Consider the following 27,900-nt stretch of genomic DNA (forward strand, 5'->3'; position numbering starts at 1 on the left):
TCCTCCCTCATTGCCCTGGGGAGAGGAGAAGTCCCTCTGGGGAAACCCAATTCAACCTAAGGGACACAGTGCTACCCAAATCCTCCCCCTTACCCAGCCAGTGTCTGTGCCTAGGTACCAACTGGGGGCGTTATTAGTGTCCCCATACCCTTGCAGGTGTCCCTGTTCAACCTTTCCCACAGGTTCTCGTCCCACCACCATCAAGCATTCATAGTAATGTGGCTTGCTCAGGGTGATTAATAGGGTCCCGGCGAGGAGGTAGCCGTGCTCGGGTAGCGTCACGGCGACGTCGGAAGGCCAAGAACTCCTCCCGGAGTGCAGCGCAGCGTTCTTCTGGTCCCAGAGGGTGGGCAGCACCCCAGGTACTCTCTGGTTCCTTGGAGCCTTCGAGAGGAGCATAAAATAGGGGAGTGAGAAATGGAAGCACTTTTTTTTAAGCAACAGATTAAAAAGACAGAAAAGCTTCAAGGGACAAGCTAAATGGGGGACATGGAAGACAGTGAGCCTATGCCACCTTTTTTGTGAAGGTGAAGATGGGGGATATCTATAATCCCAGAATAGAGAGACCAGGGTACAACTGCAAACTAAACCTGGGAGGGAAGAACGAGCAGGCCCTGAGCCAAAACCAGTGCTGGGGAGTTAAGAAAAGGAAATCATGGGGTAGAGCAATGCCAGGTGAGCTGAGCTGGGAAGGATGAAGAAGCTGGCACCTGACCCCCTGCCCGGGGCGGGGGGGGGTGTCTCACGCACCTAGTTTTGGTTCAGCCTGGAGCCGGGAGCCACCACCCCTCTGCCCCAGCTGCAGGGATTCGAGCAGTTCCGAGTCCCCAGGAAGCTCAGAGTCCCATTCATAGTTTTCATCCACTGAAGTGTTCCTCCTGTGGGCACAAAATTGTCTGTGTGTGGGTTATGGAGCAGAAAGGCTCAGGACCGTAAATGGCTCCCTGACCTGGAAATGGCTATGGAAGCCCTCTGAGCCTCAGAGCAATGTCCACAATCAGGGATTAACCACTACTTCAAAGGAACCAAAGAAGATATGAGACTAGCCCAGGGGAGGAATGATGAAGATAAAGAAAAGGAAGAGATGGAACAAGGAGAAAGGGAAGAGACCATGCTCACCTCTTACTGACGGTCAGCACATGTTCCCTCCGAGGCCACCTCTCCAGACCAATTCCTCCACTGGCCCAACTGTTAGTGTCCCCTGAGGGAGGACTGAGGTAGCTACCGCCAAGAGAGGGGGCCAGGGAGGGGGGCCGAAAAAAGGAGGCACTACCTCTCCCACTGCTCTGGCTGGTGAGGCTGCCTCTGGGCACAGCAGGGGGAGGCCCAGGAAGGCCCCTCTCCCGAAGTGTCCAGTCTGCCAAGGCAGTGCAGGGTGAATCAGAGCCCCCCCCGCTGACCCCACTCCCGGGCAAAACTGCCTTAGGGAGGCCTAACGGGGAGCCCAGAGGTCGAGACAGAGTTGTCTCAGGGCCTGGCCGGGTGTCCATGTAGTCAAGGGGTGGAGCCGGACTGGATTCTTCAATCGGCCAGTCCCCATCAACATTCATCTCCCGGAAGAACGGGAGACTCAAATACTGGAGCAGGGGGCTAGGGGCTGGCAGGGGGCTAGGTGGTGGGCCCACAGGACTGATGTCAGCAATGTGAAGGGGCCGGGCCACTCCACTGGGACTGCTGCTGCTGCAGTCAAATGAGTGAGCCTGGCGATGGACTGTGCTTTGGGGCTCGTCTTGGATCTGGGACAGCAAAACCTGGGGGGACCCAGCACCCGGTCCCATCACAAATCGCCCATCAGGGCCTCGGCAGATTGGTTCCAGGGGCAGTGGACTAGACAGGAGCTGGGCAGGAGGACTGGGGAGCTGGGTGGTCTCCCCCCACAGCAGACTTTGTCGAAGGCTGAGAGATGGGGACTCCTGGAGTTTTAGCTTCGCCACACTGTCAGGGCTGCCCGAGCCTGGAGCAGAACTGGGGAGGGGTGGGGCATCAGAGCCCACGTCAGCACGGAGGGGCACAGGACAATCCTAACCACCCATGAGCCAGAGACAGGAGATGGGAGATTTGGGATGGAACAAGAAAATGCCAAGAAGATGAAGCCAGGAAGCAGTGTCTACACAGGGGTTCTTAACCATTTCTGCCACGAACCTCTGTGGCAATCTGGTGAAGTCTGTGGACCCCGGCTCAGAATAGTGTTTTTAAACGAATGAAGCAAAGCACACAAATTACAAAGGAAACCAATTCTATTGGAATTATTGTTAAAATATTTTTTAAGGTTCATGGACTCCAAGTTAAGGACCCCTGGTCTAAAGAAAAGAGAACACTAGCCTTGGAGGGATGTAAGGCTGGGCCCTGACTGGCACAATGTCCCTGGCCTGTGGGAAGGCCAAAGGCAGAGCTTCCCTTCCTCGAGGCTGCCTGTGTAATCTTAGTAATGTAGCCCCAGTCTAGCCCCATCCACCCTGAGACCCCACCACCTACTTCCCCACAGAAGGTGCAGAAGAATAAAGGGAGGAGGCACTGCCCAGGGCACCGCAGGGTCAGAGGACTAGGAGATGGAAGAACTTACTTGGGAGGTGACTTCCTTGGGGGGGAGAAGATGAGTGGTAGATCTGGAAGGGTGTGAGAACAGGGGGATGATGACAGCAATGGAGAGAGGACTCTGCTCTTTTTGTTTTCTCCATGCTCCAGTCCCTGGGACATGCTCCTCCTACCCACCCCATGGAGCTCCCAGCCCCAGAGTCTGCAGGCTCTGGGATGGGGCCTGGCACAGGCCTGGGAGGGTAGAGGCAGTTTGTTCCTCACATGTAGGGATGGACATGGTGGAAATGGAGGCTCTGGGTGGGGCTAGCAGCAGCATGGGAGTTGTACTAGAGGAAACAAGCTAGAATAGACCTGTCCTGGGTCTCGGAGGCTGGGGGAGACAGGGAGTGGGGCCACATGTCTGGGGCAAAGAAGAGGGCCTTTGTGAGAGGATCAGGGCACATCTCTCTGGCTGGGGGACAACGGAGCAGCTGGGGTCTAGGTGGGCTGCAGGGCCCGGATAGCGGCAGGATAGGGCCTACCTCGGTGACGTTTTCGGAGTCTGGCAGCCCGACGTCTGTTCATGGCACAGGCAGCCATTGTGCTGATGAGAATGGCTACGCTCAGGAAGCAAACGCCGCCAACCACACCAGCCAGCACAGGCTGAGGCAGCAGGCCGGGAAGCTGTGTTCGGGAGGGGTACACCTCCATGCCTGAGTGTGGGGGTGGAGAGGGGAGTCAGCATGGGGCGGACAGAGTGACCCCAAGGATTCTGAGGGCCCACCATTCCCTTTGCTCCTCCAACCCCGGCATAGGGTCCTCACCAGCTGTGGAGATGTTGGCCACGTTGCTGGGGTCACTGATGTAGCTGCCAGCAAAAGCCACGAGACGAAACTCATAGAAGGAATCCTAAATTGGGGCAAGAGCATTGGGGACGGGGGTATAGAGCACAGCTCAGTATCCCCTATAGAGCAGGTACACAATAGAATGTCTCTGAAGGTGATGGGGAGAAGGAGACAGTGAATGGGGAGGAAGGGGGAGTAGAAGGAAACACCTACAAAGTGATTTCAAAATCCACAGGAGGAAAACCCCTCAGAAGAAAACTGACCCTCAGCCACCACTGATCATCCTGGACAAACCACTGCTCTGGACCCATTCTCCCAACTGGGGACTTCCCACAGGGGCCAGCCGAGCCCACTCCCCTCCAGAGCCAGCTCTCTCTCTGTCTCTGACTGCTCCACCCTTTGCCTACAACTGGGCTCCCATGCTCCTCTGCTCTAGCTCTTTCCCCCATCTTCGCTTCCCTTTATGAGTAGACTGCCTTGTTTATCTTTGTATTCCTAGCATTTAGCAGAACCTGGAGCAGAATAAGTAGTTAAATGACCTCACCCATGTGCGCTTTCTGTGTGTGTGTGTGTGTGTGTGTGTCTGTATCTGCATGTCTGTCTGTTTTTCTCTCTCTGTCTCTATCTCTTTCTGTTGTATGTCTGTTTTTCTCTCTCTTCTCCTCTACTTCCCCTCTCCTTTTTTTTCCTCCTCCTCCTCTTCTCTTTTCATCTCACTCCCTCATGTTTCTTTCTCTACTTCCTTCTTCTCTCTTTCCCCTTTCTCTTCCCTACCTCTTCCTCCCCATTCTTTCCCTAACCTCCCCAGGCTTTCTCCCTTACCTTGATGAGTCCAGGCACCAGCAGTTGAGTGTCAGCTCCCCCAATGGCCCTGTCCAGCACTTCCCAGCCATGGGAGCCGTGCCGCCCTTCCAGAGCATAACTGGCTAATGTTTCAGGAGCCAGCAAAGGAGGCTCCCAGTGCAGAAGCACACCCCTTGCTGTCCTCACTGCCAGGAGTCCTCGGGGTGGGGAGAGGGGTAGTTGGGATTCCGTGGGGTGTGACATGGGGACCACCTGGGTAGTTGGGAGCCCTGCAAGGACAGAACTTGCTTTACTTTCCCCAAACTTTCTGCTTTCTCAGTCCTTCAGTTCCTCAGTCTCCCCCCTAGAACAACTCTCCACCACATGGGAACCCTTCCACATTTCCCAAGCATCCATCTCTTTTCTGAACCAACAATCTATTTCCTAGATTTTTCTTCAGCCCTCTCACATGTAACTTTATTATTATTATTATTATTATTGCTGAGGCAACTGGGGTTAAATGACTTGCTCAGGGTCACACACCAGGAAGTATTAAGTGTCTGAGGCCAGATTTGAACTGGGGTCCTCCTGACTTCAGGATTGCTGCTCTACCCACTGCCTCACCTAGCTACCCCAACTTTCACATTATTTTAAACCATGTAAGTGCAACAATATCGTTCTCCAATCTTTCCCTGTACAACTGCCTTCCATACCCAAGTTCCCAAACATCTTTCTCCCTTCTCAATTTCTCATTCCTGCCCCAACCCAAGTCCCCCCAAACCTCTCCCACATCCCTGGGTCTGCCCTTTCCCCTCCGCTTTCTCTGGGGGGCTGTTAGGATGAGAAGTCTCACCATCTGGAGAAGACAGGATGATCTCACTGAAAGGCCCACTCCCCAGCTTGTTCTGGGCCAGGACACTGAATTGGTAGCTGGTGTGGGGTTGCAGACCTGCTACCACTAGGTGAGCAGCACCTGCAGGCACTGGCAAGGATATCCAGTCATGGTGGGCACGGTCGGGACGCTTGGCCCTATGAAAATTGAAGGCCAGGAGGCTAATGAACGGGAGAGTTTGGAGCACAGAGGAGTGAGATACTTTGACTTCCTGAAAGTATTGTCCGTGACTTTCTGGGATTGGGGCAGAAAAATCGGGAGATGTTCCTGGCAGGATCATAAGAGTCCTCAGGTACCAGAACAACAAGTAGTGTATGTGTCTTCCTGTCTTCTCGGCCACCTCTTTCTGCACACATCCTCCTGTCCCTGGGGCTGGTTCCTGATCTCATTGACCTAAGAACTGTGACTAAACCATTCAATATCCTAATAGGTTGCTCTCAAAGTTTTGTTTATATTGGTTGCTTCTACCACTAGTTACCATATCAGAACTAAAACACCTTAGTGTTATTGCAAGAATAGTTTTGACCTTGTGGACCCTCTGAAAGAGTCTTAGATACTTACTGGGGTCCCTGGACCACATTCTGAGAACTGGTGTACAACATAGAACGATTGAAAGAGAGGTAAGAGATTTGGGTAAGAGTCTAGCACAAAAGGGACAAGGAGGGCAGTAGGACTGAGCTGGTTAAAGAAAAAAAGGAAGAAGCAGAGTAAGGAATACTCACAGAGGGGTATACCACACACTGAATCTCTGCAGGTAGCCACCATCGAAACCAGGCTCCCAGGAGACATTGGCTCCCTCAGGTAAGGACAGCACAGACACATTGATGACAGCATGGGGACTAGTACCTTGTTAGGGGGATGTTGTAGGGTTAGCGTTAGGAGACAGGGCAGGGTCTCGGTAGAGGTCCAAGTCCTCTATCCTAAGGCCCTTCTATGTCTCAACTCCTATCCATGCTCCTTCCTCAACCTCAAAACGTTACGGCTCTGGAGCCAAGCCCCCCACATCCAAACTCCCCATTTGTCCCATCCCATCTCCCTGACCCCTGGACACTGACCTAACACGTAGACATTAGTAGTGGTTGACACACGAGCCACAGTATTGCTGGCACTGCACTCCCAACGCCCATGAGCTTCCTTGCTCAGTGGTCGCAGGACCAGGCTGCTATTACCATCCACCTGGGCCTCGCCTCGCAGGCTTCGGTCCACCTGTGGAAGAACCATCCGTCACTCCTAGTGACAAAGACTACCATAGCCCTTACCCACGATCCCCTCATGCTCCCCAATACTACTCCACACCATGTTTGAGAAGGAGGCTGGAATTCCCTGCCTCCTTCTCAGGAGAGGCATCTGGGCAGTTTCTTCCCACTAGATGCCTGGGGAGGAAAGGGTAGGAGGTAAATGAATGCTGAGTACTGTGGGGCCCAGTTCTGGGAGTCTCACCTTAGCCCAGGTGATGGTGGGGGTGGGGTCCCCATGGGCTGAACAAGGGATGAGCAATTCCCTCCCCACTTCTTGGAAGTACTCTTTTTTTGGTTGTTCAATGAAAGCTGGAGGAGCCTGAAATGTAGAGTGAGGTTTAAAGAGTAGAAGGAAAGGCTGAGGACTCCAGTGGTATCCCATCTTCTACCCCACTAATTCTTTTTTGTTTTTAAATAATTATAACTTTTTATTGACAGAGCCCATGCCTGGATAATTTTTTACAACATTATCCCTTGCACTCACTTCTGTTCCGACTTTTCCCCTCCCTCCTTCCATTCCCTCCCCCAGATGGCAAACAATCCTATACATGTTAAATATGTTAACGTATATCCTAGATACAATATACGGCAGAACCAAACAGTTCTCTTGTTGCACAGGAAGAATTGGAATCAGAAGGTAAAAATAGTCTTACCCCACTAATTCTTAACATATATGTCCATCTTATGTGCCTGTGGGGAGGCCTCTCCTACCACTTAGCTCTCTCAATTTTCCTGTTCCTCTCCTACAAGCCTCCCTAACTTTTCTGACTCTCTGATTTCAGCTGATATGGCAGGAAAAATGGGAAGGTAAGTTACTTCTCACTGACCTATGGTGATAGACAGTCAACTGAGAGGACTGAACTGCTATCAAAGAGAGTGAAATGATTGCATTAGGTTAGGAGGATCAGGAGAGAACAGATCTACAATTCTTGTTTTGGGGACCTTAGAGCCAGCTTCCTACTCTAGAATCCAGATGGGCAAAGAGAACGGTTTGCATCATCCTTCCTACTCTTGCCAGACTCATTTACCTTGTCTATAAATCAAGTCATATCATGACTCTGCTACTCAAAATTCTCTAGTGACTCCCTAGATACAAAGGAAAGTTTATTAACCTGAGTCTGGCATTCAAGTCTCTCCACAATCTAATGCTACTCTAATCTAGGGCAACTGGTGGTGAAGCAAACAGTGCTGGGTCATAAAATCTGATTTTTAATCTAGCCTCACACACTTACTAATTCTAAGTCACCTGTTTATTTTTGCCTCAGTTTCCTCAACTGGAAAGTGTGAATAATATTACATCAAGTGAAGAAATATTTTTAAAGAGCTTAGCACAGTCTGGCACAGAGTAGGTGCCACAGTACCTCTCCCCCTCCATATACTCTGATCAAGCTGAATTATTATCTGTCCCCATATTTTGTATTTTCTTATTTTCATGCTTTTGCTTATCATGTTCCCAGTTTCAGAATATCCTCCTTATTTCCACTTCAACTGTTCAATTGAACAAAGAGTTCAACTTTTATCCATTATTTAAAGCCAAGAGATTATCATCTCTCTTTTGGGCAGGGGAGGCTTAATTTTTGTCTTTATATAAAATACACATGTATACAAGGGTATATAGAAACATTCAGTAAGTGCCTCTTCAAATGAAAGGCTGTTGAAGTAAATTAAAGCAATCTCCAAGAAAGGCCCTAGAACCTGCCAGCACTAGTCTTCTGCCTTAAGTCTCATAGAGTCTTTTATTTTGCTGCTCTCTAATGTAGATATCATTGTGTATTTAGTGTTGAAGACTTTATTCTCCTACTAGATCATAAACTCCATGGAGGCTGATCTCTTTTTAAGCTGCACTTCCCTAAGTGTCTAGCACAGCAGACACTGTTCTTGTCCTTTCTCCCCCTTTATCTCACCTGGTTGCGTTGAAGCGACCCTGGAAGTTAACACTAATTCTGGTCTGGAGAGTTTCTGCCATGGCTGCTTCAGGATAAGAGGAGGCTGGGAGCCAGCTCCGGAGAGGAGGCCAGGGGCCATTCCTTACCTTGAGCAGCACGCGGGTTGGGGGGGAAGGCCCAGTGGTGCCATGGCTGTTGTAAGGAGTGCAGGTGTATTCTCCTAGGGCATCCTCGTTCCCCAGGGCAATGACCAATGAGCCGTCTGAAGCCTGGGACCAGCCTGGGAACTGAGGATGGCACCAAAGGGATCACATACAAGTCATCAGGTCTATACCCCCCCCCCATTTTTAGAGATCAGGAGACCTCCAGCCCCCTCCAAATCTCCTCCTGGTCCCACCCAGCTTCTGCTGTGACCTTTCTCCCCTCCCCACCAAGCCAGTACCTTGTCCAGCTGCAAGGCCTGGCCATCTTTGGTCCAGTTGACAAACAGGAGAGGGGGGTTGGCACGGGTGGGACACCGTATCACTCCCTGCATGCCCACAGGCAAGGGCGTCTCTGGGGGCATTGCTGTCACCTGAGCAGGGTCTGAAGGGAACAAGCAGAACAGAGATGAGAAAGACACGGGGGCCAGAGTATCCTATGGCACCTACGACTAGGGTCATAGGAGAGAAAGGGTAGGGAGAGGAGTCTGGAGATGTGAGGCAGGTGATAACGGGCTGGTAGTGCTGAGAAAAAAGCTTCGGACCGACAGGCTAGAGCCACAAGGTTCTCTGAGCCAGGAGAGGGTCTTACACAGCACGGTGAGGTAGGCAGATGCTGAAGGGGGGTGGCGAAGGCCGTTGCTTGGCACACAGGTGTAGCGTCCAGCGTCATCAGGCTGGGTAGCCTGCAGCCAGAGACTTCCATCCACCAGGATTCGAACTCGGGGCTGCAGGCGACTGTAATGCAATACGCATGGAGAATGTATAAAGGAATTCTAGGGGAACAAACACTTGCAGCTGGACTTATGTGAGTTTCTTCCTACCTATACCTTGGAAGCTAGGCAGGGACTGGTGGCAGGGGAAAAAATCCCCATTCTTTATCTCTGGTAACAAAGGAGATAAAAGGGACACCTATATCTAGTAAAGGAAGTAAGAGGGTGGGAAGAAGATGGTAAATCTGGGGACTGGCAGCAACAAAAAGAGAGGGACTGCTTTTCTACCGGCTCTGAAGTGTGGACCCATTGGAAAAAAGGAAAAGAGCATTGTCGCTCAGGGAGGCCTGATTGTATTTTTCTTCCCCTTTCCCCCCTTGCTTGTTTGGGAAAATTTTCTTAGAGAGGTGACCAAGGCCCTTGTCCCACCCAGAAAGGGCAGCTCCTCTCCATTCATCCCTTTCCCCACCCTAACGCTCCCTGCTTCTCTTCTGGACAGACAGAACTATGGACAGAAGTTCCCTGAGTCCTCCCTGGGTCCCACCTGATGTGGAAGACATTGGTGCTCCCATGGAACCAGGTGTAGGTGAGGTTGGCAGGATGTGCTTGAGCCTGGCAGGCCAAGGAGGCATCCTGGGAGGCATTAACTGTGCTATTCTCAGGGGGCACCACGATGACTGGAGGTCCTGTGGAGGGAAGCACATCAAAGGGGACTCTACCATCCTTATTTCTGCTCCACAGCAGAGAGAATTCTTGGCTTGCTCCCTTCCCCATCTCTACCTCCATTGCCTTGATCATCTCTCTTAGATAATTGTTTGTTATGGATATAGTAGAGTACTAGAAAGAGAGTATCTCCACTTGGAATATTACACACAATCACAATTTTCTCTGCAAAACCAGCTCCCCTTCCTAACTTTTCCATTTTTATCAGGGAGAAGCCAGAAAGACGGATGGATGGCATTGCTCCACCAGCACATAAGCACAGAACCCAGCATCCTCAGGTTGATCAATGAAAGGTTCCCACCAAGCCATCTAGGAACTCAGGCCTATAATCTAGGGTTTCTCCTATCCAAAGTTTAGGATCACCTTTGACTCTTATCTCTTCCTCCAGATGGCCATTCTAAGTCTTCTTTTTTCTTCCTTCAAAATGCCTTTCAGATCCTTTTTCTACATTCTATTCCTACTTCCCTTGTTATCAACATCTTACTCCAAGACTATCTCAGAAGCCTTCTAAGTGGTCAGGCTACAGCCTTTCCCTCACCCTCAAACTTCATACATATCCTTATACTCTCTTCATCAGGTTACTCCTATGGATAATGTATCATGGCTCTCACCTTCCTTAAGATCATAGAAACTAAAGGTGGAAGAAACTTTAGAGACTATAAAATTCAATTCAACCAATATTCACTAAGTACCTATGTTCTAGGCACTGTACTAGGTGTGCTAGATTCTTAGGCTTTGATCTAGAAGAAACCTTAAAGGCTATGTATCTCTAGTCCAATCCTCTTGTTTTATAGCTACTAGCTACATGATCACGAGGAAGTCATAGAACCTCTCAGGATCAATTTTTTTTTTTTAATTGCAAAATGGGAATAATAGTACCTGCCCGCACCTACCTTGCAGCCTTTGTTTCAAGAATCAAATGAGATATTTGTAAAGTGCTTAGCAACATATCTGGAACATAAGTAGGTGTTTATAATAAATTCTCCTTTTCAAAACAATGCTGAAAAGTAATCATCTGGCCTATGAAGCCAAGCTTATTCCTTTCTGTAACACACAACACTATTCCACACCTCAATCTGGTCTTTCCATTATCTCCCTGAACACAAAATGCTCATTCATTCATTCCAGCCTTCCCTCACCTACTTGGAATTCCTCTCCTCCTCTTCTCCACCTATCTAGATCCAATCCATCCTCCAATTCCCAGATAATGTCCCACCACTTCCATGATGTCATCCTTCCTCCTGAGAAATCCTAATGCACTGATAGCCAATGCTTTCCCACTGACACTTGGTTCTTAAATGGCTTTATGTGTACTAGTACTCTCCACTGGACTTCAAATTACTTAAGGACTTGGATCTGGAGGCAGAGAAGCTGCCTTTGTTACTAGCTGAGTGACTTTCCTCTAAGAAATGAAAAGGTGAGATCAGATCATCTCACAGGTCTTATCCAGCTCTTAACTCTATGATCCTGGGCTGTTGCTTCTTTGTTTCTTCTACAAAAAACAGAACATAAGTGGGACCTTAGCTGAAGCTCAATAATTATTTGTAGATCGATTGATGCCCTGAGAACCAAGATGCTGTTTTTAGGGTAAAGGAAGGTAATAGGAGATGCTGTTTGTAGGGTAATAACTCAGACCAAGGGGCCCTTCTTCACAAGCCTTGGACTTTAAGACAGCAATTCTGGCTGTCTTCTTATTTCTCTCTTCTTTACATTATATTCAATATGAATTGAAAGAATTTGCCCACTCTTTGTAAAACACTGTGCTAGATATAATAAATACAAAGAGCAAAAAGAAAATATTCCCAATCTCAAACAACTGTTGGTCTATAAGGGAAAATATAGCATGTAGAGAGCTAAGTAAATAAAAGTTAATTTGAGGATGGGGAAAACATTAACAACTGAGGGAATCAAGAAAAGAGAGAAGTTGGGGCTAGAAATACATATGTATGTAGAAATAGAGATGTGGGGTAGAGATGCACCTGCATGGAGATAATACTGTAACCTGGGGTTCTTAAGCTTTTATGAGTCCTGGAGTCCTTTGGCAGTCTGTACTTTGGCAGTAACTCCTTTTCACAATAGTGTTGTTAAATGTATAAACTGGTACAAAGAAAGCTAATTATGCTGAAATATTGCTACCAGAATCCCTATAAAACATGATCATGAACCCCAGGTTAAGAACCAATGAAAATCTGTGAGTTTACAAAAGGAGAGACATGTACAAAGATGCAGTCACAGGGGAGTATCAGGGAAGCACAACATCATGGGAGCAAAGAGAGGAGAGATTATGAAGGAAAAGAGGATGGCCATTAGTATTAAAAGGATACAAAGTGTATTGAGTAATACAAAAATATAGCAAGAAGTCATGGAGAATGAATGAGAACTGAGGGGAAAGGCCATTAGATGGAACAGTTTAAAGGTCATCTTTGTGAGAGCAGTTTCAAGGAGTAGGTCAAAAGCAGCTCCGAGGAGAGAGGGAATGCAGGCAAGGGGCGGAGAGATTTATTCTGGCTGTGAAAGGGAAAGATACAGGCTGGTGATACAGGCAGCGGGAGGAGGTGGCAGGGCTGCGGATGGCAGCAGGAGAGGAGCCGCCATATAGGAGGGGAATGACAGGGGCTAATGTTCTAGGAGTTCGGGATCAGGGGGCTCATATTCAGCCCCTCCCGCCCCCCCCAGCCTTTGCCTCCTTGAGGGGAGTAGATGGGTTTCCAGTGCTCACTCCTCCCCTTCCAAGCTCCCACCGGCTCGCTTTCCCTTCTGCCCTCGGCACCTCAGCCCTCCTGCTCACCGTGCACCAGCAGGTGGGTAGCATGCGTGGCGCTGCCCTCGGGGCTGAAGGCATGGCACGTGTAGATCCCAGCGCTGGACTGCTCCACTCTCTCAATCCGGAGGGTCCCATTCTGCACCTGGTGGAGAAAAGAGGAAGGAGCAGAACTTTGATCTCCCCTTTCAGTCCCACGTGCACAATCTGTGCTCCCAGAGATGGCCAGCAGAGGGCAGCAGAATCCCAAGAACAGGGAGACCCTGGGGCCGTGGCACTCAGGGCCAGGGAAAGCTCCGACTGCCTCCCGCCAGTCACTCGCCCTCCCGGCCCACCGCTCCGCCCGGTCCCGACACCCCTGCCCACGTTCCTTCCCTTGTCATCCTCCCCGCTTCCTACCTGCACCTGGCCCTGGCCCTGGCCCAGGTCCCGCCCATCCCGCTTCCAGGCCACCTGAGGCTGGGGGCTGCCACTGGCCGCACAGTGCAGGGTCACCGGCACCCACTCCCGAACCTCCAACACTGGCGGGGGGGTCTCCAGGAATCTGGGAGGGGCTGTGGACAAAGAGGCCGTGAGAGCGCACAGAGCCCCGCCCAGTCATCTGCCCAATGGGAGGAAGAAGAGGGCTTCCATTTCGGATGGGTCAGCAGAATCACTGCCAACCGTGCCCCATAGGAAGCCTGGCCCTGCCCCCCGCCCAGGAAGTATCAGGGTCCCAGGGTCAACTCTGCCCCAACCAGCGGAAGGACACGCACACACAGAGGCAGTGAAAAAAAAGCATCATCTCGAGCACAAAGTAGACTTGTCCCTGAGGTTAATTAAATTGGATCCACAGGAAGAGCCGTAGCAGAGATTTAAAACCGGGAGGGACTTACAGGTCACTGAGTCCAAGGCTCTCGTTTTACAAATGAGAAAACTCAGGCTAATAAAGATTAAGTTGGTTGCCCAGAGCCACACGCCTAGCAGGCATCCCCGGCAAGATTTGGTCCCAGGTGTCCGGTCCTCTCTCCATTATAACCCTGAGACTCTCATTATAGTGACCCAACCCACAAGCTGCTCCTCCCCGGCAGCCCAGGCAGCCATGGCCCAGGGCCATGATTGATGGGCGGAGCTGTCCTGGAGAGCCAGGCCGGGATTAGTGGGACTGTCAGGCTGCATGTACCCACACCCTCCCCCATCCATATCAGACCTGACTGAAATTGCCAAGGGGTGAGTTGGGACCTTCTGGGCAAAGAAAGAAAGGGGAAGGAAGGCAGAATGGAATAACTGAAAAGCACAGATCAGAACTTTAGTTTTTCCTCCAAAATAGCCGGGTGAGCCTGGGCAAGTCATATAATCTGTCCTTATCTCTTCTGTGAAAGGAAGAGAAAAATGCTCTCCCTGCTCTGTTTTGAGGATTCAAGGAGACAATGTGTACCAAGTCACTTTGCAAGAGGGTTAAGATCATCCATGGATGAATAATACTCAAGGGAATCACAGGAGGAGGGCAGAGTAAAGAGTACTAGAGAAAAGATGGAGGAGAAGGGAAGAAAAGAGAGAAAGTAGCACATGGAACGGATAGAATGGAATTGTGCTTTAAATAGAAAGATGAACCTCTTTTCATTATTCCCTTTGAGCAGTTCCCACCTTCCAGCTCCCCCGCCACCACATTTCCTTCAACCCTACACTTTCCTCCTCCCTCTAACCACTTTGTTCCCCAGTCCCTTACAATTAACTGTGAGGTGAACCCAGGAGCCATTGGCAAAGTCATCTTCCGGGTTGGGCTGATCCAAGAAGAGCACACGACATTCATACCAACCCTGGTCCTCCGTCTGAAGCTTTTCAATTAGTAAGGATGCCCCTTCCTGTAGCCGCACACGCCCTAGAAGAAGAAACACTGAAATAAAGCATTGTATCATCTGAAAAACTCCTTTTGGACACCCAGGGCAACCCCTTGCCTCCTGGGATGTTGGGAATTTTTGCAGAGCATACTACCATAGCTGGGAAAGGGGTCTGAAAAAGCTGGTGCCTTTGTCCAGCATCATTATTTCCAGTATCTCTTCCTTCCCCCTTTCTCTTTCCTCTTCTCCCATCTCCCATTTGCTCCTGTTTCTACAGTTAGGACCCTCCCAAACAAAAGGAAACATTTCTTCCTATTCCAATATAGGCAGCCCAAGTTTAAGAAGGCAGATGAAAAGAGACTCTAGCTCTCAGTTTCTTTCACTTTTTGCAGGAATTATCCTCCTCATCCCATATTCCCAAAAGATATTCATCAATAAAATCCTTCTTCAGGAGTGTGAGGTGAGGCCAAAACTGTTTGGGAGATCCTAGAGCTGTTACCATTCCTTGTCATTCCTCCTCCCCCATAGCCACCCACCATGGGAACCAGGGCCCCTGTAACTCTAATAGAGCTGCTTGTCCTGGCTAGGGACCAAGTATCTCCAGCCAAAGCCCCTAATCTCCCAGAGCTATTATCAGAGGCCTAAGCGCCTTAGGGTGGCTAGAACCCAGGTCAACCAGGCAAACGGCTGGCAGCAAAATCAGATGCTTTGTTACCTCAGAGAGCTCCTCTCCCTCTAGATGATCAGACCCTGGACTGATTTGAAGAATCATTGAATCACCGAATGGTAAAGTTGGAAGGGACCTCATCGGTCATGTAGTCTAATCTATAAACTAACACTAATATAATCCACAAGCGATCATTTGACAATTGCTTAAAGACTTCCAAGAAAAGGGGAACCCCTTAGTGTATACACACACACACACACACACACACACACACACACACACCCCTCCTCCACTTCTGGACAGCGCTGTTAAAGAAGGGTTGAGTTTGTGGTTGTTGTGACATATAAACCTGCCTTTGCAATTTCCAGCCATTGTTGCTGGGTTTTTTCTATAAGACTAAGTCAAAATGTCTACTGTCTTGTCCATGACAGCCTTGAAATACCTGGAGACAGCTATCATTCCCCTGCCTCCTATTCTGAGCGTTGACCCCACCAGTCTATCTTCTCTTCCACAGGCTAAATGTGACCAATTCTTTCAATGGATCCTCTTAGGTCATGGGCTCAAGGGTTTCATCACCATACCCCTGTCATAGAGATTCAAACATGCATACCCACATATAGCTCAAGCATTAATCTTTGCACATATGCACACATAACCCCTACATCCATACCCGGAGTCAAGACATTGGGATTTATAGGAATTGTAGTGGAGAGTCCTAGACTCATTTTCCCTCCTTTCCCTCTTAAAAACCCTCCAAATAGCTCTGTCCCCAGACATTCATTCACCCATTTTCAGACATGGTTAGGTCCTGGCTGACACTGGTCCTGGGTTCCAGTTATAGATTTCTTGCTTTCTTTGTTTCAATTCAATAAGCCTTAAACACCCAGTTTAGATGCTATTCAGGCAATAGGGATACAATGGGAAAAATAATAGTCTCCTTACTTAAAGTATAAGACACAGTAATAAAATGTAAGCTCCCTGAAGGTAGGGACCTAAATTTCCCTTTTTTCTTTGAATACTCAAACCCAGCACAGTGCTTGGGGTATTTGGGATACCTAAGTACAATGCTGTACTATTAAAAACCATGTTGTTGTTGTTCAGTCACTTAATAATGCTTGACTCTTTGTGACTCTATGGACCATACTGTCCATGGGGTTTTATTGAGAAAAATATTAAGTGGTTTGCCATTTCTTTTTCCAGTGGATGGCTAACAGAAATTATGTGATTTACCAAAGTCACACAGTAAGCATTTGAGGCCACTGAGCTACCAAGCTGTCCCCTAGGCACAAATTAAGTGATCCGAGCTAGGAAGTATGTGAGGCTGAATCTTAAATCAGATTTTATTGACTCTTGGTCCAGTGCTCCTATCCTCTGACTGACCCATCTAGCTGCCCTTATTAAGTATACATTGGTATTTAATAAATGCTTGTTAATAGGCATAGGGGATATGCCTAGACTGTTACAGATATGCACATGGCTTAAGATAGACCCACAACCCATAAGTACACTCCTAATACACACACATACATAAAACTCAATTCCAACTTTTTACTTCCTGTAATACCCAAAATTCTCTAATTCCCAATGAACAAAATCATACTTTGGTCACAACCCTTGTTGCCTCAAATCTAGGACAGTTCCACTGTAAGGAGGAACTACCCATATTAAAGATATTTGAGATTAAGGCACATATTAATAAGTATTTATTCAGGTGGGCTATGTCCCTTTGCATAAATCAATCTCAGATGGGCCCTCAGTTGCAGAAGTGTGACATTACAGAATGGGTGGACCTGTTTAAAGGGTTTTCTATCTAATTCCCCTCCCAGGTGATAAGCTTTGACCAGGCAAGTAAATATTTAACCATATCCTTACATCTCTGGTTACTGAGTACCCTGGACATAGGCTTACGGACACCTCAGCAGAGACAAAGATATGCAATGAATTTCAGCTGATACAAAATCAAAACGGCCAAGAAACTCAAATAACCACCCTGCTTCAATAGGTTTTAAGAATGGAAACATGTCATGATGGCGATCCAAGGACACAGATGTGCTTTTTGATTCATCAAAGATCAAATTGTGTTTTCTAATGTCTCGATGTGGGGCATGTTTTAATAGACTTTTTTTTTTTTTAACTCCCATGGGATCTCTCCTATGGTAACTCTCAGTTAACCTGAAAACTTAGTGAGGTGGAACATCTGACTGTCCTGACACAGCAGAACAGATGATACCAGCTGCTATAGCTTACTCCAGGGGGCAGAGGTCTCCAGTGTCCTCTGCTCTTTGATACAGATGATAAGACTGTTGGCAAGGCTGTCTTTCCTGGTTTGGGGTGGCACCTCCAGGCAGGAAGAGCTCTGTGCTAGTTGTGAGAATTGGGGACAACCTTGACCTTAGAGAATGATGGGAAAGATAAAACCACAGAAATAGAGGAAGGAATACAGGAGAATCTAGTGCAAATTGTGTAGGTAAATGTAGGGGTTATGAAGAACAAATAATGTAGAGAGAGATAAAAGGAAACCAGAAAAGGCTTCCTGGAAGAGGTAAATTCTGGGGATTTTAAAGAAGAGAACATGAAGAAGTACAGGGGGAAAAGGTAGGGCATTCTGGGTGGGATAGAATAAATTTGACATCTTAAGTTACCCAGGACAGAAAGAATGCATAGCTGCTTCCTTAGCCTGGGATATTTCAACAGCCTTGCAGTTTTGAGTATTTTGAGTCTGGCGATATTAATTAGTGTGATGGATACAGTGCCAGGTCTGGAGTTGGGAAGATTCATCTTCATAAGTTCAAAACCAGCCTCAGACACTTAAAGTTGTATGATCCCAGGCAAGTCAGTTCACCCTGTTTGCCTCAGTTTCCTCATCTGTAAAATGAGCTGGAGAAGGAAATGGCAAACCTCTTCAGTGTCTTTGCCAAAAAAACATCAAATAGGATCACAAAAGAAGAGGACACAACTGGAAAACTGAAAGCAACTATTAGTAGGGTAGGGACTGGATCTGTGATATCATCAGAATGAATTTCCGGTGAGGAAACTCCCTCTACCACTTCAGATAAGCAGGTGTTAAGAGTTGTCAAGAGCACTGAGAAGTTTAATGAGTCCCTCGAGATGACACAGCCAAGAGTGATCAGAGGCAGGACTTTGATCTTCTTGGTGTTTAGGCCAGTTCTCTGCCCATTCCGGCAGAGAAACTGGAGTGACTAAAACATATATAAGGATCCCTATGGACTGCATACTGAGTTGGAAAACCATATACTAGCATTATTCATGTTGTGTCATATTTTTATTTATTTTGCTAAAAATTTCCCAATTATATCTTAATCTGGTTTGCTGGGAATGTTGTGGATCTCTGTTCTATCCTGTTTCAATAAGATAAAAATAACTAAATGAAAGCTTATAAAGGCTCACCTCAAGCCCTCCCTCCTTACTGGAGACCCTCCCTGATTCACCTTTTTAGATATTTTGCTTCCTTACCTGTCCCAATACTTTGTAATTACTCTGTACATATTTTATACTTAGAGAGATATACCCTGAAATAGTGGAGAGGGAGCTAGCCTTAGAACCAGGAAAATTAGTGCAATTTCTGTTTCTGATTCATACTGACTATGTGACCCTGAGCAAATCATTTAACAACTCAAGAACCCAAGTTAACTCCCTAAGATTTTACATTTCAAAACAGGTGCTTATTTTTCTGTGTTAGTAGATGGAGTTTTCTTAGTGGGAGTTCCCTAAACCAATGAAATCATAAGTTTGGTACAAAATTTTTTAAAACTTGTATTTACTTATTTGGTCACATTATTTCCTACCAATAAAATGCCAGCTCCTTAAAAGACTATTTCCTTCTTGTCTTGTATATTGTCCCAGTGATTAGCCTAGCACCTGCCACTTGGAGGATGGGATTAATAAATTATTTTAGAACTAAAGAAAAGAAACTGGTTCTGGGCTTTATTCCAGGAAACCTCATTTATGGTGAGGATGAGGATAAGTTCCTTTTTCCTTTCTTCCTATCTTCTCCTACTCAGAAAAATCACATCATCTAATGCTGGATTACATGTTGTCCTACATGCTTCTGAAAGGAGGACAGAGGGGGCAGAGAATGAATGGTTTGGATCAATGCCTGTACCCTGCACCAATGGTCAGATCTAGACCAGTGAAATCAGGATCCTTTCAAGTACTGAAGTACAGAGTAAGCTCAGATTATTTTTTGCTTGGAATTCTGTAAAGTCTTCAAGGATATGCCGTCTATCTTGCACATTTTTTGTCTCCCCTTTCTATACCCCCCCAAAACATCCATTACTGCCAAGCATTCGATTGAGTTAATGTATCTTCCAATTAAAAAGTCCAAGTCTGAATTTAGGATGCTTTAGGATGGGAGATAAGGCAGAGTCTTGCTAACTTATCCCACTCCAATACTAAAAGTCCCTCTCTTCCTAACTCTCCTTAGCTGCCAGTACTTCTTTCCCAGGCCAGGAAACTCCAAAGAGTTGACTTTATGGAAACTGGGCATCTAGGCCCAGTTATACAGTATCAGTTTTCTCCAGATCTCTTCTCCCTCTCATTCTGACTCTTCCCCTTTTGACACCAGACTCTCCATCATTCTTCTTCAGTATAGCACTAACTCCCCTCCCACTCACCCCCACCAAGTCCAAAATGGATTTTCCCCAAAGATAGGCTCTAAATCTCAGGTCCATCTTGTCCCACCCCCTACGGACACCACCACGAATTTGTGCCTATCTGCCCTACACTAGCCAGAGGGTTTATGACAAAACATCATTGTCCTAAACAACTTCCACGTCCTGTTGCTTGGCAACTCTGTGGTTGGGAGTCCCCACACAAAGGCAGGAGAGGCCCTGGGGGTAGGGAATGGGGGGAGGGAGAGAAGCATGGAGCAGGGATGGGTGGGAGACAGGGAATGGGAATGGAGAATAAAGGGGTTGAGGGGTGGGCAGAGAGTAGGGGGGCACTTAAGTAAGGGGGTGTGTGGGGATGGTGGACAGGAATGCTTTCAACTCTAATGCAATTGTAGCTGCATTTAATGGGCAACAGGAATCTCTTATCTATCTGACTTTCTCACACAGCATTATATCCAGCAACTCCTTGCTTCTAATAAGTGGAAGCCCCAAATTAGGGAAAGCTCCCCTTATTCCCCATGCCCTTTCCCCAGAAACATCACCCTGAGGAGCTGCCAATTACAATAAGGAGTAACAGAGAAAATGAGGCTAATAAAGGCACAATGCCAGGTAGTAGGTTGAGTAAGAAACCAGAGCAATAGAGAAGAAGAAAAAAAAAAGAGGGGAGACAGTGGGTGTTTGCTTGGCAGTATATCTCTGTTTATCCCTCCACTTCCCACAAGAAGAAAATTATCTGTTTGGCAGAGACTGACATCTAAAAGAGGGGGGATGATGTAGGGTGGGGGCTGGGAGACTAGAAAGTTTACGAGTTTCAGAGTTCCCTTAGGGAATCGTTGGGGAAAGTCTCTTCTCCCTTATCCTGTCCTCCCTGCCCCCCACTATATCCTCAGGCAGGCAGGCAGCCCCACCTTTCTAATAAGAGAGGTTGCCCAGGCAGGTCCTTCTTAAACATCTAGGGAGGCCCCCCTCACTCTCAGCGCTTGTATCTCCTCTCACAGATTCTAACAACATGAGGCACTGGAGCTGTTTTTATTCTAGTGTCCCTAATTGGAGCATCATTTGCATACACACAGAGAGAGAGAGGTCCTATGAAGTTAACCATACCCCTTCCCCCAACTGGGCCAGTAGCCAACAACTGTCTTAGTTTGAAAAAAAATCAGAAGCAAATCACAGAGTATCTCTCCCCAAGATACCTGCCAGTCTCCTCCTCTCCCACTGGCACCTCCTTCACAAGCCTCAACCAATCCCACTGCTCCCTCTAGGATTCAAATTAGAGAAAGGGGTTGGTTCTCAGGATTCCACTTCTCTCCCCTCAGTGGCCCCTTCTGGGTTTCTCCTTGGGAAGTTCAGCATAGAAGGACTTGGGTAATGAAGAGGTAGAGAGATATCTTATTCAGAGTTTTAGGATTCTCCCAACTTGTCTACCATCATGACAGTCTAAAATCTATTCCTATCCATCCTATCCACTAGTTGCTGGAACAACTCTTTCTTGATTCCCACTCTATCATGCATGACACCCATCTTAGCCCACACCATCTCTATGTAATCCTGCTCCAGCTTTCATCACTACCATCCCAAGATTCTGGCTCTGGGGATGAGTGGAAAGGGATATCTTCAATGATAGCATACTTGAAAGGTTAATAGACAACAGGTATCTCTTTCCTATCTGCTGATGAAGAGTTCCTAGGGGCTAAGTCAGGAAAAAGAGCATAGTCTTTTCTTCCTTTGTATTATTCCTTCCTCTGCCCCCTCCTAAATTCAGAGAACCCTTGGGTTCAAGCCCCAGCTAGCCAGAATTAATATCTCCAACAAGGGGATCAAAAGGAAACAGAACCATCCAGGGACAGAGGGGTAGAGTAAAGGGCCTAGAAAAAGAACAGAGACAGCTTTGATGTTCAATATCCCAGGCTCCAGGGACATAAAAAGGAAAGAAATACATCCTTTACCTGAGCCTCATCTCTTGTTTAAACATTGGATATCTCAGATTCTGGAGACCTTTCTCACCACCCTAGGTGTACCCCCTTCTCCATCATCAAGCTGCATGCTAATATTGTGATAGAATGAACTAAGGCCTCCTGAAGCCCTGACATCTAAAATGAGGGACTTGAACGACCTGACCTCTTATGGCCCATTCCAGTTCTAAAAGCATCTTTCCTTCTGCATCCTACTCTTGAGAAACTTCCCACAGGGAGACACAAGTTGGAGTCCTTGATTAGTTCTGTATATTTGCTAAGGATTGAGGAGTTAGAGGATGGAGTCAGGAAAGCAGAATAATTGGGTTTGTGATAAATCTGAGAGGATGGAATACAGTTTGATAAGATTTCAGGATGGGATTAGTTCAGAAGTATGAAGGAGAGGGTCAAGAAGTAAGCAGAATCACCAAAGATAGAGCTATTATCGATTTGATAAAATTAGGCAAGAGAGTAAGGGATCAAAGGTTAGATACTGGAACTGAGGGTCAGAGCAAAGGGATGAGGATTAGAGAGCATGACTAAGAATTGAGGAAATCCCAGCCCCTATCTGTATGTCACAGCTGCCCCTGCTACGGAATAGTTCTTACCCACGTAGTGAGGATCAACACGGGGGGAGTACAGCCCAAACTGGATGAAAATGGGAAGCAGGAAGCCAAAGCGCAACCACTCGATGACATGCAGGGGGGGCCTCCCCGTGGGGGGCAGGAGGTCACAGCTTAGCAAGGCACTCTCCCCAGTACGGCCCACCACTGTCACTGCCTCAGGTTTCACAAGGCCTGTAGGGAGTGAGGGAAGAGAGGCAATGGGAGCACAGCAAGGAGAATTTGTGTCAAGGTTATACAAGTGACTTAGGGTTAAGGCTTTAATTTAATTCAAGAAACATTTATTCTGGCCATCTCCTGACCCAGGTATCCCAAGACCCCACAGCCCTTCAGGACCCACTCTGGGACTAGGAGCTCTCTTTCTTCCCAAGCTGAGTTTTTGCTGTGTGTGTGTATGTGTGTGTGTGTGTGTGTGTGTATGTATAGTTCTGGACTTCATGAGCCCCAGGAGGACCTCACCGTCAGCCCCCTGACTGGTGATCAGGCTGAGGGTGGCCAGACAGAGGCACCAAATCATAGCACAGCTGTCCCACCCGGCCCCTCCTGTCCCCAAGGAGCCCTGATGGAGGGGCCGAGGGATGGGCCCTGGCTGAAAGGTGCTCTTCTCTGCTTTGCAGCAAACTCCTCAATTCCTCCGTGTAGCCACCAGGGAGATGTGACTCCAGCCAGATTTGATCTTTGGGAGACTCAGGGCCTCAGCCCAGGTAAATCTGGATGAGGATACCCTCTGAGGAACCAGTATCTGAAAGAAGAAAAAAATTCAAAGGGATAAAGAAAAGCTAGTCAGTCAGAATATGTCAAGGGAGAATCTACCAGACTTGAAAGAAGAATATATAAGAGCAATGATAGGCAGTATACAAGGCAGTACAAAGTGGAGGCCCTGAGGAATAGAAAAAAAAAGACTCTAGTTCAAACAAAAAATTCTGAATTCCTAAGACCATACTGAATGATCCACCTCTTCCCCATCGTTTTCCAATAATCTTTATTCATAAACTTATTTGACCTTCATAACAGCATTGTGAAAGTTATTATGTGATTAATTCAATAAACCTATAGTAAATACCTAGAGTGGGCTAGGCACTAGGGATATTAAAATTTTAAAAAATGATTAAAAAGTCTCTTGCCTTCAAGAAGCATACATTCTATTGGGGTGAAGCTGCAACAGACAGGAAACTAAGTATATAATATATACCCTAACATCTTATAAGGGAAAGGGAGTAAAAGATAAATACAAATAAAATGCTCTGGGAAAATGGAGGAGGAAGGAAGCACTTTTGGGCAGATCACAAAAGATTTCAAAAAAAAAAAAGCGAAGAATTCTGAAAAGTAGAAATGAAAGGACAATTGCAGGCATGGATTATAATTCTCACAAGAAGTGAGAAATAGGACATCCAATAAGAAACACAAAAAGTAGGAGGGAAGGAGGGAATGAATGTGAGATAAGGCTAGAAAATAAAGTCAGATTGTGGAGAATTTTGTCAGGCTTTTAACCAAGAAAAAAATAAGCATAAACTCAAAAGGTTTTGTCCAGAGAATAAGAGTCAAGTCTATGTTTTAGGAAGATTATTTTGGTACTTGTATGAGGGAGAGAAGAGGGACTGAAAACTAGTGCCAGTTTTTAAAAATGGACTATTAAGATAGTCCATATGTGACATGGTAAGAATCTGTTAAAAAAAAAAAAAGAAAAGAAAAAGAAAAAGAAAGAAAGAAATAGATATGAGCAATATTATAGAAGATAGAATCAATGAGATTTTGTTGAATGGGAATAGGGAAGAATCATTGCTAACAGAGAAGAAACTGAAGCAGAAGAGTTAAGTTACTTGCTGGTGCTTTGACACATGACAGTGTCACAGGATATTCAATCTCACAGTTCTAATTTTCTTTCTACTACTACAATTTTCTCTCTGTGTTTCTGCCTCTGCCTGTTTCTCTGTCTCTGTTTCTGTCTCTATCTCTGTCTCCTTTTTCCCCCACCTCCCGTCATTCATCTATTCACCTATATATACACAAAATTGGAAACTAAAGGAATGCACACTGGGGAATGGCTGAACAAATTTATGATGTACAAATGTAATGGAATACTAGCATGTCTTAAGAAATGATCAAAGAGATGATTTCAGGGAACTCTAGGAAGACATAGATGAACTGAACACAATCAGGAGGCCAATTTATACAAAAAAGACAAACAACTTTGACAGACTTATCAACAAAGTCTGATCAACAAAACGACCAGTCTAGTACAGAGCAAATCATGGAATACACCAGTTGTCTCCTGGCACAATGCAGAATGATACACACATTTTCAGACATGGTTAATATGGGAATTTGTTTTTCTTACTGTATAGTAAGTATATTTATTACAAATCTATCTATCCTCACCCACTCCAGTTCAGGAGAAGGGAAATGACAAGAAAGAAAAAATATATGTGTATAATCGAAAAAAAATTTTAAGACTGCCATCTATCTATTGCAAGGAAATCTCAGTTTAAAAATCACATTAGACTGTATTGAGCCCTGAGGCTTTCTTGCCTTCTCTTATAGTCATATTGCTACTCATTAAGAGTAACTTTTTGACATTCTGCTTCATGATGCACCCCAAGCTGGGAATTCTCTGCTTTTTTCAGAAGCCTCCCCAAAATATTCATGTTTCAAAGATGAATCACATTCCCCAGGGAGTAAATAGACATAACTTTCCCCATCCTCCCACAAGCTGAGGGACAAGCAGATGGAGGCTCCCTCCAGGTCTAGGTGGGTAGCTGAGCAAGTTAGATCCTTTTTTTCCTCTTTTCTTGACTCCAAGACTACCTAACCCTCCTTCTGCCAGATTCCATTCCCCAACTTCCCATTTTATCTCCTTCGCTCCCTCAAATATCCTCTTTTTTTTTTTTTTTTTTTTTTTTTAGGTGGTTATATATATATATATATTTTTTTTTTATTTAATAGTCTTTAATTTACAGGATATATACATGGGTAACTTTACAGCATTAACAATTGCCAAACCTCTTGTTCCAATTTTTCACCTCTTACCCCCACCCCTCCCTAAATGGCAGGATGACCAGTAGATGTTAAATATATTAAAATATAACTTAGATACACAATAAGTATACATGACCAAAACATTATTTTGCTGTACAAAAAGAATCAGACTCTGAATTATTGTACAATTAGCTTGTGAAGGAAATCAAAGATGCAGGTGTGCATAAATATAGGGACTGAGGAATTCAATGTAATGGTTTTAGTCATCTCCCAGAGTTCTTTTCTGGGTATAGCTAGTTCAATTCATTACTGCTCCATTAGAAATGATTTGGTTGATCTCGTTGCTGAGGATGGCCTGATCCATCAGGACTGGTCATCATCTAGTATTGTTGTTGAAGTATATAATGATCTCCTGGTCCTGCTCATTTCACTTAGCATCAGTTCGTGTAAGTCTCTCCAGGCCTTTCTGAAATCATCCTGTTGGTCATTTCTTACAGAACAGTAATATTCCATAATTTTCATATACCACAATTTATTCAGCCATTCTCCAACTGATGGACATCCATTCAGTTTCCAGTTTCTAGCCACTACAAAAAGGGCTGCCACAAACATTCGTGCACATACAGGTCTCTTTCCCTTCTTTATAATCTCTTTGGGATATAATCCCAGTAGTAACACTGCTGGATCAAAGGGTATGCACAGTTTCCTCAAATATCCTCTTAAAACCTTCCAGGATCTCTCTTCTCTATGCTCTTCTTATTTCACTGGACAAAGCTTACCCCAGCTCAAGGTTTCTAGTATTGCTAGGAACCACTATAATTCACTTCATTTCAAAGTAATTTTTTGGTATTCAATATGGGAATTGCCCAGATATCAGACACTATTGGTCCCAGAGCAAACAGTAGTGAGGTGCGTGGAATCTCATCCTCCCCTCTCTTCAAACCTTCAGGATCTGAAATCCCTCCAATTTTTTCCTCTCTTTCCCAACATATCCAATTGAATTCTGCTCTGGCCTCTCCCTACCCACCAGAACTTCTTTCTTTCCCTTTCTTCTGTTTCCTACTCCTACAACTCTCTTTTTCTGTTCTCTCCCATAGAATTCCTTTCTTTTCTTGTTTTCTGCCCCAGAACTATTCTTATCCTGTGGTCTGGCCCCACCAGAACTTCATCTTTTCTTTTCCTCTAGAACTCTTTTCCTCTTGTTTTCTCTCAGAATTCCACATTTAGTGGTCTCTCCTCCAAGAAACTCCCCCTTTTCTGTTCTCTCTCCCTAGGATCCACACCTCTCCTGTCTTTTGTCTCCCACAACTCCTCTTATCTTTTTATCTACCAGAATTCCCCTCCATCTCCTTTTCTCTGCTCCTAGAACTCCCTCTCTTCTGCTCTTTTCCCCAAAGCGACTACTGCTCTGTCCTAGAGAATTCCTTCTTTTCTGATTTCTCCCCAAAACTACTACTGTTCTCTTCTAGCGTACTCCCCCTCTTCGGTTTCTCCCTCGGAACTATTCTTTCCTCCTAGAACTAACTCCCTCTTCTCTTCCCCAGATTTTCTTTTTCTGCTCTCTCTCCACTTCCAGATCTTTTCTTTTCCTGTTATCTCCTCCTGAACTCCTTCTTCTGTTCTCTCCCCGCAGAATTTCCTTCTTTTCCTGATTTCCCCCAACTTCCTTTTTCTGTATCCACTACCTGAACTCTTCTTCTGTGTTTGTCCCCCTGAATCCCCTCCCCTCCTTTTGCTGCGATCTCTTCTTCTGCTCTCTCTTCCTAGAGCTCGTCTTGGGGGTACACCCCAAGTACTCCCGGCTTTTCCCGTTCTCTCCTAGAATTTCCCCTTTTTCTGTTCTTCCCCGTAGAACGTCTTGTTTCCAGCCCCTGAAATCCTCCTCTCTTCCAGAACTTCCCTCTTCTGTTGCCCCCCACCTCTTCTCTAGTTCTTCTCCCCCAGACTTTCCCTCTTCTCCCGGTCTGATCCCTAGAACTCTTCTCTTTCCCTGTTATCTCCCCAAGAACTCTCCTATTCTTCTATTTTCAGCACCCTTCCAGCTCTCCCCCCAAAACTCTGGTCTTTGTTTTCTCCCCCAAAACTTCTCTCTTCTGCTCCCTCCAGCACCCGCTCCGCCCCACGACCCGCGTTCCCCCCTTCCCTGGATCTCCCCAGAATAACCCCCCAGCCCACTCCCCACTTGTTCTGCTCCCCCAGAGATCCTCCTCCCTCACCTGCTGCGCTCCGCTCGCCCGCTCTCCCGGTCACACAATAGGGGGCGGTCCCGCCTCCCGGGCTCAGGGGCTCGGAGCTCCTCCACAGCTCCTCCAGTTACCCTGGAGACCGCCAACCCCCCCTCAGCCTGCTGCCAATGGGAGTCAGCGAGAGGAGGGCTGGGGCCGCCGGGGTCCCAGCCCGTGTCTGGGAGTTGTAGTTTCTCCAGGGGTTTGCAGCGTGGCCCGTGAACCCTTGGTGCCCCCTTGTGGCGATTTCGACAGCCCGGACTGGGGGGGGGGGGGGGGGGGGTCGGCTCAGACAATGTCCTTGTCCTTGGTGGTGACAGAAGGAAGCAGTTCTTTAGCCAGTCCCCTTCTCACTTGGTCCTTTAGCCTTAAGCAGCTGCCCTTTGCTCCCTGGGGCAAGAGTCGCGGGACTGGGGCTGGAGTCGTGACTGAAATTTGAACCCTAGGG

At 46.7% G+C, this 27,900-nt stretch overlaps 1 protein-coding gene across 2 annotated transcripts; it reads right to left on the reverse strand.

Moving 5' to 3' along the window:
* Positions 1-187: 187 nt before the first annotated feature.
* Positions 188-27,900, reverse strand: IGSF9 (immunoglobulin superfamily member 9). 2 transcript variants are annotated; one of them, XM_003767864.4, is made up of 21 exons: positions 27,444-27,900; positions 22,711-22,993; positions 22,237-22,425; positions 14,267-14,419; positions 12,958-13,112; positions 12,586-12,703; positions 9,619-9,760; positions 8,954-9,099; positions 8,604-8,746; positions 8,308-8,448; positions 6,478-6,594; positions 6,093-6,243; positions 5,760-5,883; positions 4,999-5,174; positions 4,185-4,435; positions 3,342-3,426; positions 3,060-3,230; positions 2,564-2,606; positions 1,120-1,965; positions 751-878; positions 188-384 (listed from the first exon to the last, which is right to left on the reverse strand). In XM_003767864.4, the coding sequence occupies exons 2-21, from the start codon at positions 22,766-22,768 to the stop codon at positions 209-211; spliced, it is 3,513 nt and encodes a 1,170-aa protein (XP_003767912.1). In that variant the 5' UTR covers positions 22,769-22,993; positions 27,444-27,900; the 3' UTR covers positions 188-208. The 2 variants fall into 2 exon arrangements, with proteins under 2 accessions (XP_003767912.1, XP_031822701.1); XM_031966841.1 differs by lacking the exon at positions 27,444-27,900 and adding an exon at positions 26,913-27,385.

This window comes from Sarcophilus harrisii, chromosome 4 (assembly GCF_902635505.1).
Source record: "Sarcophilus harrisii chromosome 4, mSarHar1.11, whole genome shotgun sequence".
In the NCBI taxonomy this organism is placed as follows: domain Eukaryota; kingdom Metazoa; phylum Chordata; class Mammalia; order Dasyuromorphia; family Dasyuridae; genus Sarcophilus; species Sarcophilus harrisii.